General features: G+C 40.5%; 1 protein-coding gene across 6 annotated transcripts in view; it reads left to right on the top strand.

The window, feature by feature from the left end:
• The window catches only part of dnmt3ab (DNA (cytosine-5-)-methyltransferase 3 alpha b), a 571533-nt gene extending 565150 nt beyond the window's left edge, over nucleotides 1–6383 (top strand). For all 6 annotated transcript variants that reach the window (XM_043676070.1, XM_043676107.1, XM_043676111.1 and 3 more), the window contains 2 exons: nucleotides 2034–2209; nucleotides 2446–6383. In XM_043676070.1, the coding sequence (XP_043532005.1) occupies nucleotides 2034–2175 (142 nt within the window). In that variant the 3' untranslated portion in view covers nucleotides 2176–2209; nucleotides 2446–6383. The remainder of the gene's footprint in view (nucleotides 1–2033; nucleotides 2210–2445) is intronic.
• Nucleotides 6384–16758: the final 10375 nt, after the last annotated feature.

The following is a 16758-nucleotide window of genomic DNA, read 5'->3' on the forward strand; positions in this document are numbered from 1 at the left end:
CCTGGAGTGTCGGAGGCTGAGGGGTGACCTTATAGAGGTTTACAAAATTATGAGGGGCATGGATAGGATAAATGGACAAAGTCTTTTCCCTGGGGTTGGGGAGTCCAGAACTAGAGGGCATAGGTTTAGGGTGAGAGGGAAAAGATATAAAAGAGACCTAAGGGGCAACATTTTCATGCAGAGGGTAGTATGTATATGGAATGAGCTGCCAGAGGATGTGGTGGAGGCTGGTACCATTGCAACATTTAAGAGGCAATTTGGATGGGTATATGAATAGGAAGGGTTTGGAGGGATATGGGCCGGGTGCTGGCAGATCGGACTAGATTGGGTTGGGATATCTGGTCGGCATGGACGGGTTGGACCGAAGGGTCTCTTTCCGTGCTGTACATCTCTATGACTCTTCATACCCCCAAGCCACTTGTCACAGTGTAAATGCTCAGCTGAACACTGCCTTGGTAAATTGAAGCTTGCAGCAAATAAAAAGGTATTTTAGCCTCACACCATTACAATGTGCAAAAGCAAATTGCTACTTGGAATCATGTCTCACGAACTTGATCGAGTTTTTTGAAGAAGTAACAAAAAGGATTGATGAGGGAACAGCAGTGGATGTGATCTATATGGGCATCAGTAAGGTATTCAACAAGGTTCTTCAAGATAGATTGCTTAGCAAGGTTAGATCACACGGACTAGAGGGAGAACTAGCCATTTGGGTACAGAATGGGCTCAAAGGCAGAGGGTGGTGGTGGAGGTTTGTTTTTCAGACCGTTGGCCTGTGGCCAGTGGTGTGCCACAAGGATCAGTGCTGGTCCACTGCTTTTCGTCATTTATATAAATGATTTGGTTGTGAACATAGGAGGTATGGTTAGTGGGTTTGCAAATGACACCAAAATTGGAGGTGTCGTGGACAGCAAAGGTTACCTCAGATTACAATGTGATTTTGATCAGACGGGTCAATGGGCTGAGGAGTGGCAGATGGAGTTTAATTTAGATAGGTGTGAGGTGTTGCATTTTGGAAAGGCAAATCAGGGCAGGACTTATACACTTAATAGTAAGGTCCTAGGGAGTGTTGCTGAACAAAGAGTCCTGCACTTGGAGTGCAGGTTCATAGCTCCTTGAAAGTGGAGTCACAGTTAGACAGGGTAGTGAAGAAGGCATTGGCATACTTGCCTTCATTGGTCAATGCATTGAGTAGAGGAGTTGGAGGTCATGTTGCAACTGTACAAGACATTGGTTAGGCTGCTTTTGGAATATTGTGTGCAATTCTGGTCACCCTGCTATAGGCAGGATGTTGTGAAACTTGAAAGGGTTCAGAAAAGATTCCCAAGGATGTTGATAGGGTTGAATGGTGAATAGACTGGAGCTATTTTCCCTGGAGCATCAGAGGTTAAGAGGTGACCTTATAGAGGGAATTTGAGGGACATAGATAGAGTAAATAGACAAGGTCTTTTCCCCAGGATGGGAATAGGTTTAAAGTGAGAGGGAAAGATTTAAAAGAGATCTAAAGGATAACATTTTCACGTAGAGCTTGGTGCGTGTGTGGAATGAGCTGCCAGAGGAAGTGGTGGACGCTGGTACAATTGCAGCATTTAAAAGGCATCTGGATGGGTAAATGAATAGGAAGGCTTTAGAGGAATATGGGCCAAGTGCTGGCAAAATGGGACTTGATTTATTTAGGATATCTGGTCGGCATGGACAAGTTGGACCAAAGGGTCTCTTTCTGTTCTCTACATTTCTATGACTCTGTGTTATCTCTGAAAGTCATAGGTATAGAAATATTTGATATTCTGTTAGTTTATTAAATGTTTAATCAACTGATGGTAATTCATTTTCTGGAATAAATTCAAACTTGTTTCAATTTGGCATTTTCCCAGTTTTCAGTTACAAATGCTCACAGATATCAATTCATTGATTTATAACAATGTATGTATACATACATGAATTGACAGATTTTGTATAGTCCTGAAATAGGTTTCATTAGAATGAAATCTCATTGTAACGTTGTTGACAATAGAGGTGTTTTACTCTTTCTTCAGGGTGTTTGGTTTCCCAGTCCATTACACAGATGTCTCCAATATGAGCCGCCTTGCCCGACAAAGACTTCTCGGGCGATCCTGGAGTGTTCCTGTCATACGTCACCTGTTTGCACCACTGAAAGAATATTTTGCCTGTGTTTGAAAACAAAGAAGACAAAGGAACTTATTAAAAAAAGGAAAGAAATTAATTTACTCCAAGGAAAAAAAAGTCACATTCTCTTAGATGTTACTTAATTTCACTATTTTAAATGTCATCCTTTTTATCCTATTTAATTTTTTAAATGTTTTTAATTTTCAGCTATTTTAATGGGTGATTTTGTAATTATTGTTTATGTTGTGTTCAAGCTGTACTTGAGATGAGGCTGTTCAATCCTTTGCAGCACTGGGAAAATGACAATTTTGCCTTGTGTAGGTGGATAGGAGCAGCAAGAAGAAGCTGGATTTGAACAGAGCCTGGAACATCAAGTCAGCCAGCTGAGCCTTGCCTTACCAGCACCATTTCTGGTATCTATCTCGAGCAAAAAAATCAACGCTACATACAAATACTATATAATATTTCAGGTGCCTACATCCAGAAACCATGAAGAAACAGTATATCAGCTGCCAGTACCTCTCATTTACAATACACTGATAGTTGTTCGAAAAAGGTACTACTGTGCAACAATTTCTGCAATGGTGCTTTTACAAAAGGTGATTGAAAACATCAGCTCTGATGTTGCCTTACCGTTTACAAGAGGCAGAATTGTAAAATAATCAGGAAAGAGCAACATTTAATGTTGTTAAGGTGGTCTTTAGTGGCTTGAGTGTGAAAATGTAGTAATGTTTTCATTTTCTCAACAAGTCACTTTTAAGGACTCTTGCCATGACTGTAATTTTTCTATCATGTTTGTACAATAAGAAAAAATATATAACAGAAAATGGTGCTTTTTTCTTAAGCTTTCATCCTTGGGCTAAGGCCTGGTGCTTACTTCACAGGTCACTTATAGGCAGCACAAATAGCCAGCCAACATGCAGTGATGTGTTTGGTCATCCAAAACTAAATGACAGGCTGCAGTTTTTTACTGAAGGACTGATGAATTTTTTACATCTGTGTTTTCCTTTTATTTTGGTTGAATTTTTTTAAAATTTCCTAAGGGGTCTCTTTTATACCAGGAAATACCCCTCCTTGTAGCTGCATATAATCAGGTACAAGTCAATACAGTGCAGCTTGATGGTGTAATTTTGCCTCTTTTTTTTCTTTGTTCCCATTTCCTTCCTTATCCTTTGGCTTTTTTTTTGTTAATCTACGTTTTTTTTGTTTATAAGTTGTTTATGCGAATCGTATTTCTGCTGTCAGTACTTGATCAAACACAACCGTCAGTTTTCCTTGAAGCAGTTGTCGATTCATATGGTGCTACACATTTTTTTTCTGAAATATTGAAAGAAATCTGCTTTCTTGACAATGATTTATTAAGTTCTCATAGTCAAGGAAAAGCACTATTATTTTACTCTTTTAAGAAAAGAAAAAGGCATTTTAACTTTGTACTTGAAAAGAAAAAAAATCAGTTTCATGTGTTTTAGCCTAGACAGTGCCGTAGTTGGTGCTTATTTGTGGGAATCATGTATTCATATTGAAGACAATGTAGTAAATTTGCTAATACTTTTACTGTTACATATGTATTTGCTTGATCCCCAGCAGCAGTGCATTTTCTTTCCACATTCCACGCAGCAAACAGTATTTCTTTGGTTTTATTTCTTCATTTTACTGTCATTATAACTTTGATAATATTTATTGACGATAATGTGCATTTCAAAGTTGAGATTTCACTGAAGATTGTATTTCAGTGAATATTGTATTACAGTGTATTGCTCGTGACATAGCTGTTTATGGAAAGGTCAGTACGTGGAGCAGATGTAGCAGTCAACCTCCACCCATTTTCAATGCGCAAAATGCTCCTTTCTGATGTACTTGTGCTGGAGAACACTTGAATAAATGTGTTGGTTTTTTTGTGCAAAGTGTACACGGTTGTGTATCGGCTTGTTGTGTATTCTTTTGTTCTTCTGGTATATTGTTTCTTTCTACTGTAGATCCAGTTGGCTGACATCTAGGGGAAATAAAATCACGCCTTTGTGTGACCTGGTTCCCTTAAATTAATCAGTTAGTTGAGTAGGATGTTTGCTGCTGAGGAGCAAAAAGAAAATTCCAGAAGTTTTATTCAGAAACAGCTAGCTTATTATATTGGCACACTAGGAAAAACGTTTCTAGTACTGTATGTGAACATTTTCAAACTCCAATATTTCCATTTATCATACAATGAAGGAACTCTGCTATCCTGAAAGCTAATGTATTTCAGATATGTGCATCTGATCCTGTAAATGGAATCAAATGCAACTCTGGCAAATTTATCAGAAACCAATTCTCTGCCTAGTATTTTAAACTGTGTGCTGCTGTGCTGTGGGGAAATGAAGCTTGTAACACTGCAGTTTTTTCACCGCATAGGTGGCCACACTTTGCTGCCTCCTTGCTTACCTGCTGACTTCATTGTGGACATGTTTCCCAGTACAAATGGTCCCAGGTGCGTCACATTATCCAGAGTACTGAGTTACAAAGTGCTGATTTTATTAGATAATACACTTGTTGCACAATCAACATAAAATTAAAGAACGAAATGTTAAAGTTGACCTGTGGGGGTTGTTGTGGCACAGTGGTCCAGGTTCAAGTCCCACCTGCCCCCAAGATGTGTCATAACATGTCCAAAAAGGTTAATGAAAAATAGTGATTGAAGATGACCTGTGCAAATCTGTTCCTTTTGGAGCAGTGTTAGCCTATAGTTGGGGAAGCACTTTTTAACTGGTAACAACTTGAAGGACTAAAAAGCTCTTTGTTTTCCCTCCTCTTCTATAGCATCCAGTTTTTTTTCAGAAGGGAACGTTTATGCCAATAAAACTCAGAGCTTCTTGTAAAATCTATATTCAAATAACATCCCAATTAGAACAATTAGTTCAGATTAGTAACTAATTACGAATACTTATTAAGTTTAAAAAAATGTAGGGCTGGGGTAACTCCTGATACTCCAGTAGCCAGCAGATATAAGGCCCCACCCCCTTAATGATATATTTTTCTATTTATATTCTCCCAATTTTTACCATTTTTCCCTAACATGACTGCTCACCTCAATGCTATTTTTCTTCAGCTAGGACAGTGGAGAGCTCCAAGCTGTGGTTTCTTTAGAAATTATACTACTGTTTCTTTATCTTCAACTAATAGTCAAAGTGCAATTATCTGGAATAAGCAGGCACTAATCCTCTATTAAAATTGAAAAATTCTTGAGAGCACTTGCTGAGCTGCCAGTTTAAAAAAAAGGTTGAATTGATCTCAATTTTAAAAAAGCATATTCAAGCAATATCAATATTCTTAATTTTAACTTGCAGTCTCTGCATTCTAAGGTGCTCCAGACATTGTAGTGTTTTGTTAACCAGTAGCATTTATCAAACTCCTAACTGGTGAAGCAGCCAATTTGCTGCAATGCTTGAGGATTTGTCAGAGGGCAAGTTTAAAGGAAATTTTTCTTTGCTTGTGACTGGACTGCTCAATATGGGATTTTCGAACTGCATTAAACTCCAGCTCAAAAGAAAAGAAAATTAGGAGAAAGCCTGACCCATTTAAGTTTCTTTTCTGCTGAATGATCTTAGCACAGCAACTCTCCACAGCTTGGGACTGTCCCTTCCTCCCCACTGAAGAATAAAGCATAATGGTGCTAAAGGGTGGCAACTGTAAGGATCTAAAGGGGGGGGGGAAGAGGTACAAAATATTTTTTTAAATGCTTAAAAAAGTACTCAGTACATAAAAATCTAGCTGTGATAAATTTGGAGTCCATTCTGGAGCACATTGTATCACACCAGGGTTAATGGCAACTCCAGTGCACAGAAAAACTATCTTAAAGGGGCACTGATGTCACAAAAAAGTATTTTGAGAAAACTTTTTTTGTTTACGAATTCATAATGCAATTATGTTAATTGTTCAAAAAAATCACTGAATCAGTCAGTCATGATATCATCATGATACAAAATGGTGCATGCCTATTTTTTTCGCCAAACAAAAAAGGTTTGCCAAACACTTTTTCATGAATACAGTATCCCTTTAAATGTTAAAATGAGGTATTCTCTCATCTCTTTCCTTTAATATATATATACCCACACCCATCATTGATATTATGATTATATAAGGTGTAACCCTGCTATGTGACTGTTACTGTAAGGATGGTTAATGTAACTGCTCAAAATTTATACTGGTACATTTATTTGTGACTGTATGTCTGTTAAACCTCAATAAAATGTTATACAAAATTGCACTGCTAAGCAACAAATGTATGATTGCCTTCAGTTTTTTTAATTCTATGATAACTACACTCACTGTATTCATTTTATTCTGAAGAAAAGCACAACGATGTCATAATTCGTGTTTATTTTTCACGTAAATTTTGTTTAATGATCTCTATTTGTACTGAAAAATGGATCTTACAATAATTAATTGAATGAATCTGTTCCAAATCCCTATTATTTTGCTGACATTATAATCCATAATAGCATTATTTTGCTATAGGAAAACCGTAAAACTTAAATATCTCTCCCAGCAAATAGATAGATTGACACCAGAAATCTTTCCTAATAGGTCTAACCATCTCCATGACAATGGATGCTGCTCAGGCTATCCTCAAATTTTTATCCTTTCGCATTTACAATTTCTTCTTTGATCTGGTGAAGTAAATGGGTTTTTTTAACAACTTGGGATTTACTGAATGATTTTAAACTAATTTAGCTGTAATCCTCAAAACAACCACTTTCTGGGCTGCACTTTTTAAGCAGTGGGGAGGCAGCTCTCCATCCAAACCCAGCTGCTGATTTCTAGATTGCTGTTTGCTATTCTGATCTTTTTGTGTATGATCTTTATGTTCTATTTGTAGTTATATTCGTAAGACTAAAAATTACATTTCAAAACATATTAAAATTAGACATTTATAAAAAGAGATAATTACACATTAAAATGATAGAAACTTTTTGCACATTTCAATTAAACTTTCTGTCCTGTGATAGAAAGTTAAACAAAAAGTTTGCGAAACATAATTGGTCAAACTTTTGAAAAGGTAACAACCATCAATAACAGGAGTCTGCAGGTAGAAATTGCAAACAGCATATGATCTTTTTTCTGAAATTATAAATTAGAATTTAGCTTTTATTCTGTTCAATAGAAGATATAAAAGGGACCTAAGGGGTAACTTTTTCACGCAGAGGGTGGTGTATGTATGGAATGAGCTACCAGAGTATATCCAAACAGTTTGTAATTGGTCTGTACGAATCTAATGTCAAAATAACATAATCAAGTTTAGTCGGAAAAGAAGTATCACCCTTCTAGCTCCTTTTATCTTTCAGAACATAGATAATCTCACTTAACACCCAAAATTAATAAAGGAATATTCCAGGATATAAATAGATAATGCCCAGCAAGTATAGCAGTATCTATAGCAAGAGAAACAAATAATGTTTTGTGTCATCAACTTTCAAAAGACTGAAGAATAGCCATTCTGCTGCTTAATCTTCATCTATTAAAGTCACACTTTGTATGTACTTTGTATTTCTTTTATACAGCCTCGATTGTCATAAAATTATGATTATTCCTCAAGATATATTTTCATTCCAAACTAAGCATTGCTTTAATTATTATACAGCAGAACAATTGTATATATTAAACAAATTTATTCATAAAATATTGTTTCCAGAAACAGCTTCTGCAGACCTTTAATAAAAATGGCAGGCAGATCTCGATTCTAGGATTCCCATTCTCATTCTGAGATCCCAAACCTTCGGCACGAGATGGCCAAGAATGCATAATGAGACCCAGCCACTCATTATTCTGTTGAAATTCCTCTGTCCAAGGGAAAAATAAATATGCTTGTTTGACAGCTCTTTTTCTTAGAGCTATTTTGTCAACCTCACAATGGCTTATTTACAAATGACGAAAGCATAGAGATATGCAACACAGAAACAGACCCTTCAGTCCAACTTGTCCATGCTGACCCGATATCCTACATTAATCGAATCCCATTTGCCAGGATTTGGCCTATATCCCTCGAAGCCCTTCCTGCATGCACCCCATCCAGATGCTTTTAAATGTTACAATCGTACCAGCCTCCACCTCTTCCTCTGGTAGCTCATTCCATACATACACCACCCTCTGCATGAAAAGTTACCCTTTTGCCCTAAACCCTATGTCCTTTAGTATCAGACTCCCCCAACCTGAAGAAAACCTTGTCTATTTACCCTATCCATGCCCCTAATGATTTTATAAACCTCAGCCTCATACACTCCAAGGAAAACAGCCCCAGCCTATTCAGGCTCTCCCTTTCGCTCAAATCCTCCAATCTTGGCAACATCCTTGTAAATCTTTTATGAACCCTTTCAAGTTGACCAACATTTGGATACAGAACTGGCTTGAACTTAGAAGACAAAGGGTGGCGGTAGAGGGTTGCTTTTCAGACTGGAGGCCTGTGACCAGCGGTGTGTCACAAGGATTGGTTTTCATCATTTATATAAGTGATTTGGATGTGAACATAGGAGGTATACTTAGTAAGTTTTCAGATGACACCAAAATTGGAGGTGTAGTGGACAGCGAAGAAGGTTACCTCAGAATACAACAGGATCTTGATCAGATGGGCCAGTAGGCTGAGGAGTGGCAGATGGAGTTTAATTTAGATAAATATGAGATGCTGCATTTTGAAAAGGCAAATCAGAGAAGGACTTATACACTTAGTGGTAATGACCTGGGGAGTGTTGCTGAACAAAGAGACCTTGGAGTGCAGGTTTGTCATTCCTTGAAAGTGGAGTCACAGTTAGATAGGATAGTGAAGAAGGCATTTGGTATGCTTTCCTTTATTGGTCAAAGCATTGAGTATAGAAGTTGGAGGTCATGTTGTGGCTGTACAGGACATTGGTTAGACCACTGTTGGAATGTTGTTTGCAATTCTGGTCTCCCTCCTATCAGAAGGCTGTTGTGAAAGTTGAAAGAGTTCAGAAAAGATTTGCAAGGATGTTGCCAGGATTGGAGGATATGAGCTATAGGGAGAGGCTGAATAGGCTGGGGCTGTTTTCCCTGGAGCGCCGGAGGCTGAGGGGTGACCTTATAGAGGTTTACAAAATCGTGAGGGGCATGGATAGGATAAGTAGACAAAGTTTTTTCCCTGGTGTGGGGAAGTCCAAAACTAGATGGCATAGGTTTAGGGGAAGAGGGGAAAGATATAAAAGAGACCTAAGGGGGCAACTTTTTCACACAGACGGTGCTACATATATGGAATGAACTGCCAGAGGAAGTGATGGAAGCTGGTGCAATTGCAGCATTTAAAAGGCATCTGGATGGATATATGATGGGTTTAAAGGGATATGGCACTAGATTTATTTAGGATATCTGGTCGGCATGGACAAGTTGCACCAAATGGTCTGTTTGTGTGCTGTGCAACTCTATGACTCTATCTTTCCAGCAGCAGGAAGTGCTTTAGATACTTTGATAGTTTTGCTATTGATATTTTAAAAGGCTCGATGATTGAGACCTTTATAGGGTTATACTAATTGCAGTTTTGTTTTAAGAACACTATGAATGAATGAGTGTCATTGACGCTTTTCCAAACATAGCATTGTTATGATCAGTTTTATTGTTTCTGTACAGAGTGTACAGTGAATGAATGGGCTTGGAAGAGCTGTGGGTTAGCATGCAGGGTATCACTGGGGATAAATACAGGGACAAATGTTGGCATGGACTGTATGAGAGACCATTGGTATGCATGGGCTGGTAATGAAGGTGGGTGAGGCACGTTTTAATTGACAGGGCATGACCAGTGTCGAGTGTGTGGTGCTGAAAAAGCACAGCAGGTCAGGCAGCATCCGAGGAGCAGGCTAATCAACCTTTCAGGCATAAAGCCCTTTATCAAGAATGAAGGGATTATGCCCAAAACATCGATTCTCCTGCTCCTCAGATGCTGCCTGACTTGCTGTGCTTTTCCAGCAGTACCACTCCCGACACTGAGCTCCAGCATCTGCAGTCCTTGCTTTTTCCTAGGGCATGGCCAGTGTATGGGAGGTTGAGGGAATGAGGGATAGAGAACCCATTGTAAATGAAGCCACTGGGAGAAAGTCCCTGACCACTGAGGGTGACCTTTTAACCAGCACACCTCACCTTTTGGCAACCCCCCGGGTGTCTGTCTCTAAATATTTCCCAGTTCTAGTTTGTAACCCTACCCGCTCCTCCCCCAAAATCCCAGAATTCAAATCTCACTGCTGGATGCACTTTCTACCAAGGGATGGATGACAAGTTGGAAAATCTCCCAACTCTCTCAAATAAAAATCCTGCTCATAGCTTATTGTTGACCACCAAGATGAAATGTTACTCCCTTGTTCAAGGGAAAACCCTGGGAATTACAGACCAGTCAGTCTTACGCTGGTGGCGGGCAAATTATTAGAGAGGATTCTGAGAGACAGGACTTATGATTATTTGAAAAAGCATAGCTTGATTAGAGATAGTCAACACGGCTTTGTGAGGGGCAGGTCATGCCTCACAAATCTTATTGAATTCATTGAGGATGTGACAAAACACATTGATGAAGGTAGAGCAGTGGATGTGGTATACATGGATTTTAACAAGGTGTATGATAAGGTTCCCCATGGTAGGCTCAATCAGAAAGTAAGGAGCCATGGGATACAGGAAAATTTGTCTGGAAACAGAATTGGCTGGCCCATAGAAGACAGAGGGTGGTAGTTGATGGAAAGTATTCAGCCTGGATTTTCTGGGACCTCTGTCTTTGTGATTTTTATAAATGACTTGAATGAAGAAGTGGAAGGGTGGGTTAGTAAGTTTACTGATGACACGAAGATTGGTGGAGCTGTGGATAGTGTGGAGGACTTTTGCAGGTTGCAACAGGACATTGACAGGATGCAGAACTGGGCTGTGAAGTGGCAGATGGAGTTCAACCTGGAAACATGTGAAGTGATTCTTTGTGGAAGGTTGAATTTGAATGCAGATTACAGGGGTAAAGCAAAATTCTCGGCAGTTGGAGGAACAGAGGGATCTTGGAGTCCACATCCATAGATCCCTCAAAGTTACCAACCAGGTTGATCGGGTCATTAAGAAGGTGTATGGTATGTTGGCTTTCATTAGCAGGGGAATTGAATTTAAGAGCCAGGAGGTTATGCTGCATTTCTACAGAGCCTTGGTTACACCACACGGAATATTGTGTTCAGTTCTGGTCACCTCATTATAGGAAGGATATGGAAGCTTTAGAGAGAGTGCAGAGGAGAGTTACCAGGATGCTGCCTGGACTGGAGGGCATGACTGATGAAAAAAGGTTGAGGGAGCTAGGGCTTTTCTCATTGGAACAAAGAAGGATGAGAGGTGACTTGATAGAGGTGTACAAGATGATGAGAGGCATAGGTAGAGTAGATAGCCAGAAACTTTTTCCCAGGGTGGAAATGGCAATCATGAGGGGGGCATCATTTTAAGGTGATTGGAGGAAGATTTAGGAGAGATATCAGAGGTAGGTTCTTTACTCAGAGTGCTGGGTGGGTGGAATGCACTGTCAGCAGTGGTAGTAAAGTCAGATACATTCAGGACATTTAAGTGACTCTTGGATAGGCACATGGATGATAGCAAACTGAAGAGTATGTAGGTTAGTTTGATCTCAGAGTAGGATAAACGTTCACCACAACATCGAGGGCCGAAGGGCCTGTACTGTGCTGTACTGTTCTATGTTCTAATTATGTGTCCCTGCATTTCTACATATTTTACAGCAGGTTTAGAATCAGTGTCACATAAGCTCACTCAACAGTGATAACACTTGCTCAGAACATTTCTTCCTTGTAGATGCAAGTCAAACTAATAATGCAATCAGGTTTGATCCCATTAAACTATAGGATTAGTGTTGTTTTTTGAGTGAACATAGATTTGCCAAATGTTTGATTTTGAGTAGACTAAGCTCCCTCTTTTTCCAACTGCTAGTTAAGATGAGTTCTCTCTCTCAGTGCATCAGAATAATCTAACAAAGGCGTTTGCATCATTTGATATACTGTTTTCTCAGTGTCAAGGTTTAAACCTAAGTATGAATGCAGAACATTTTGGCATCAATTTGGAAGGTCCAGAAGTGAAAACCAATTGATATTGCTTTGTATTACATTATATTGGGTATCTACAAAGCCATCAAGTTAAATGGAAATGCAACACCTCATCAAATGGCATTGCAGTCCCCTGCAATCTCTGTGCAGTAGTCCATAATGTTGCTAACCTTTGTGAACTACAGCACTCACTTCAGACCTAAGCAGTTTTCTTTCAGGGTTAAAAAAGTAAGACTAAATTGGTATTGGTTTCAGCAGTGGGAAATAGCCTGCCAAACTTTAGACTTGCTCACAAATTTCCCAGGTTATAATTTCAAACCCCATGCCACAGTTATTTCCAAAATATTTTATTGTCTTTAAGACCTCACTTTTCAACATTTTAAAGTTCAGGAAACATAATTTCCTGGGTGGCACGGTGGCTCAGTGGTTAGCACTGCTGCCTCACAGCATCAGGGTCCCAGGTTCGATTCCAGTCTTGGGCGATTGTCTGTGTGGAGTTGGCACATTCTCCCTGTATCTGTGCGGGTTTCCTCCGGGTGCTCCAGTTTCCTCCCACAGTCCAAAGATGTGTAGGTCAGGTGAATTGGCCATACTAAATTGTCCATAGTGCTAGGTGCATTAGTCAGAGGGAAATGGGTCTGGGTGAGTTGCTCTTCAGAGGGTGGTTGGGAATCTATTCTAATCTATAATTTCAATGCCTTATGTATGTCACAAAAAAAAGGTCCTAAAGTATCCTAGCCATTTTAAAATTGATTTGTTGGAAATCATCTTTAAATATTGTCACTTGATATGCAGCTGGTCTGTTAGATATTAACCAATTTTGGCATAACATGTCAATCACACACTCCTCAGTCAATGTGGAGTCGAGTAGTTTTTATTTGTCATTTCTACCATATACAACTGGTAGAGTCAAAACAAGACAGTGTTCCTCCAGGACAAAGGGTGCTGCATGGACAGCAGAAACTACACACTCGTACATAGCATACAGTGGATAAGAAATGCAAAACACGCAAATTACAGTGTAATAAGAATCATGGATAATAGATCTTTTTCTAGCAGCAATATGAAAGAATTTCAGATGGGAAAGAGTCCGATTATACTGTGTATCATGTGATTGATTAAAAGTTTACTGTTAGCTGGTTAGGTGAATAAGACCATAGAGAAGTACTAGAAATTATTTGACTCATAAATTTGTATAAATTAATTAAATAAGTAGAGATGACTGGGCAGGTAATGTGCTGTAGCTGTATGATGTGGGAGCTGGCTGATCCCATTGTGAACGGCAGTGACCACATCTGCAGCAAGTGTTGGTTGCTGGAAGAACTCCGGATCAGAATTGATGATCTGGAATCTGAACTTCAAACACTGCGGCACATCCAGGAGGGGGAGAGTTACCGGGACACTTTGTTTTAGGAGGCAGTTACACCCGATAGATTAAGTAATTCAAATTCAGTAAGTATTCAGGGGCAACAGGGTGTGACTGTAAGTGAGGCAGGTAGGGAGATTCTGAGTTCAGGAGTGGAGGAGCCTCAGCCCTTGACCTTGTCCAACAGGTATGAGATTCTTGATCCCTGCATGGCTGAGGGAAAGGGCTGGGGACAGGATGAGCCAACTGACCACAGCTCCATGGTGCAGAAGGCCAATCAAGAGGGAGGAGGAAGAAGACAAGTGGTTGATATCGGGGATTCTATAATTAGGGGGACAGATAGTATTCTTTGTGAGCCGGATCGGGAGTCCCGCATGGGGTGTTGCCTGCCCGGTGCCGATGTACAGGACATCTCCGACCGGCTTGAAAGGATGTTGGAGCGGGAGGGAGAGGACCCAGTAGTTGTGGTCCACGTTGGCACTAACACCATAGGCAAAGCTAGGAAGGAGGACCTGTTTGGGGATTATCGAGCACGAGGAAGGAAATTGAAGGACAGGTCCTTGAGGGTCATAATCTCTGGATTACTGCCCGAGGCACATGCTAATTGGCATCAGGATAAAAAATTAGGGAAGTAAACATGTGGCTAAGAGATTGGTGTGGGAAAGAGGGATTTCATTTCATGGGACATTAGCATGGGTTTTGGAACCGGAGGGGGGAGATCTGTACCAATGGATACCACCTCCACCTGAACCGATCTGGAACCAGTGTTCTGGCAAAAAGTATAAATAGGGTGGTCACTAGGACTTTAAATTTGTGAGTCGGGGGGAAGGGAAAGGGAAAGCAACAGGCAGTATGGAGTCAAGTAGAAAAGTAAGCAGCAGGTTAGCGTATGTGCAGGGTTGAAGTTCGAGGCATGAAGCAAAAAGGAAGGATAACTTAGGACATATTACTCGAGATGTTGGAAATCATAAGGCCAAGAAAATTATCATTAAGGTGCTTTACCTGAATGCTCGTGGTATTCGTAACAATGTAAATGAATTAACGGCAAAAATCATTGTGAATGATTATGATGTGGTAGGCATCACAGAGACATGATTGCAGGGGGTTCAGGACTGGCAGTTAAACATCCAAGGATTTACAACTTATCAAAAAGACAGGGAGGTGGGTAGAGGGGGTGGGGTTGCCTTGTTAGTTAAGAATGAAATTAAATCTATGGCACTGAATGAAATAGAGTCAGATGATGTGGAATCTGTGTGGGTGGAGTTGAGGAACCACGAAGGCAAAAAAACCATAATGGGAGTTATGTACAGACCTCCCACAGTAGTCAGGACCAGGGGTGCAAGATGCACCAGGAAACAGATAGGGCATGTCAGAAAGGCAAGGTCACGGTGATCACGGGGGACTTCAATATGCAGGTGGACTGAGTGAATAATGTTGCTGGTGGATCCAAAGAAAGGGAATTCATGGAATGCTTACAGGATGGCTTTTTGGAACACACAAGGGAGCAGGCTATTCTGGACTTAATGCTATGTCATGAGTCAGACTTTATAAAGATCTTAAAGTAAGGGAACACTTAGGAGATAGCGATCATAATATGGTAGAGTTCAGTCTGCAGTTTGAAAGAGAGAAGGCAAAATCGGATGTAATGGTGTTACAGTTAAATAAAAGTAATCATAGGAGCATGAGAGAGGAACTGACGAAATCAACTGGAAAGCAGAGCCTAGTGGGGAAGACAGTAGAGCAACAATGGCAGGAGTTTCTGGGTGTAATTGAGGACACAGTACAGAGGTTCATCCCAAAGAAAAGAAAAATTATCTGTGTGTATGTGATGGTGGTGGTGTGGTGGGGCGGGGGGGTAGGAATTAGGCAGCCTTGGTTGACAAAGGAAGTCAGGAGATCAAAGAAAAAGAGAGAGCCTATGAAGTGGCCAAGAGCACTGGGAAATCAGAAGATTGGGAAGACTACAAAAACAAACACAGGATAACAAAGAGAGAAATAAGGAAGGAGAGGATCAAATGTGAACGTAAGCTAGCCAGTAATATTAGAAATGATAGTAAAAGTTTCTTTCAATACATAAGAAACAAACAAGAGGCAAAAGTAGACTCCAGATTGATACTGGAAGGCTAGTGTTGGGAGATAAGGAAATAGCTGAAGAACTGAATAAGTACTTTGTGTCAGTCTTCACAGTGGAAGACAAGAGTAATATCCCAACAATTAAGATGAGTCGGGGGCAGAGTTGAGTATGGTTGCCATTACAAAAGAGAAAGTGCTAGAAAAGCTAAAAGGTCTAAAAATTGATAAATCTCCTGGCCCTGATGGGCTACATTCTACAGTTCTGAGGGAGGTGGCTGAGGAAATAGTGGAGGTGTTGTTTGTGATCTTTCATAAGTTACTGGAGTCATGGAGAGTCCCAGATGATTGGAAAATCGCTGTTTTAACCCCCTTGATCAATAAAGGATTAAGACAAACAATGGAAAATTATAAGCTGATTAGCCTAACCTTGGTTGTTGGTAAAATTCTAGAATCCATCGTTAAGGATAAAACTTCTAAATTCTTGGAAGTGCAAGGTCAGATTAAAACAAGTCAAGTCAGTGGGAGGTCATGCTTTGCAAACCTGTTATAATTCTTTGAAGCAGGTTAGACCAGGGAAACCCAGTGGATGTTATCTATCTAGACTTCCAAAAGGCCTTTGACAAGGTGTCTCACAGCAGGCTCATGGTGTTTGAGGTGAGCTACTGGCATGGATTGAAGATTGGTGTCATTTCCGCCACCTCCAAACGGACCCCACCACCAAGGATATATTTCCCTCCCCTCCCCTATCAGCATTCCGTAAAGACCACTCCCTCCGTGACTCCCTCGTCAGGTCCACACCCCCCCACCAACCCAACCTCCACTCCCGGCACCTTCCCCTGCAACCGCAGGAGGTGCAAGACTTGCGCCCACACCTCCCCCCTCACCTCCCTCCAAGGCCCCAAAGGAAACTTCCATATCCGCCACAGATTCACCTGCACCTCCACACACATCATCTATTGCATCCTCTGCACCCGATATGGCCTCCTCTATATTGGGGAGACAGACCGCCTACTTGCTGAGCGTTTCAGAGAACACCTCTGGGACACCCGGACCAACCAACCCAACCACCCTGTAGCTCAACATTTCAACTCCCCCTCCCACTCCACCAAGAATATGCAGGTCTTTGGACTCCTCCACCGTCAGACCACAACAAAA

This window comes from Chiloscyllium plagiosum, chromosome 3 (genome assembly GCF_004010195.1).
Source record: "Chiloscyllium plagiosum isolate BGI_BamShark_2017 chromosome 3, ASM401019v2, whole genome shotgun sequence".
Lineage (NCBI taxonomy): Eukaryota > Metazoa > Chordata > Chondrichthyes > Orectolobiformes > Hemiscylliidae > Chiloscyllium > Chiloscyllium plagiosum.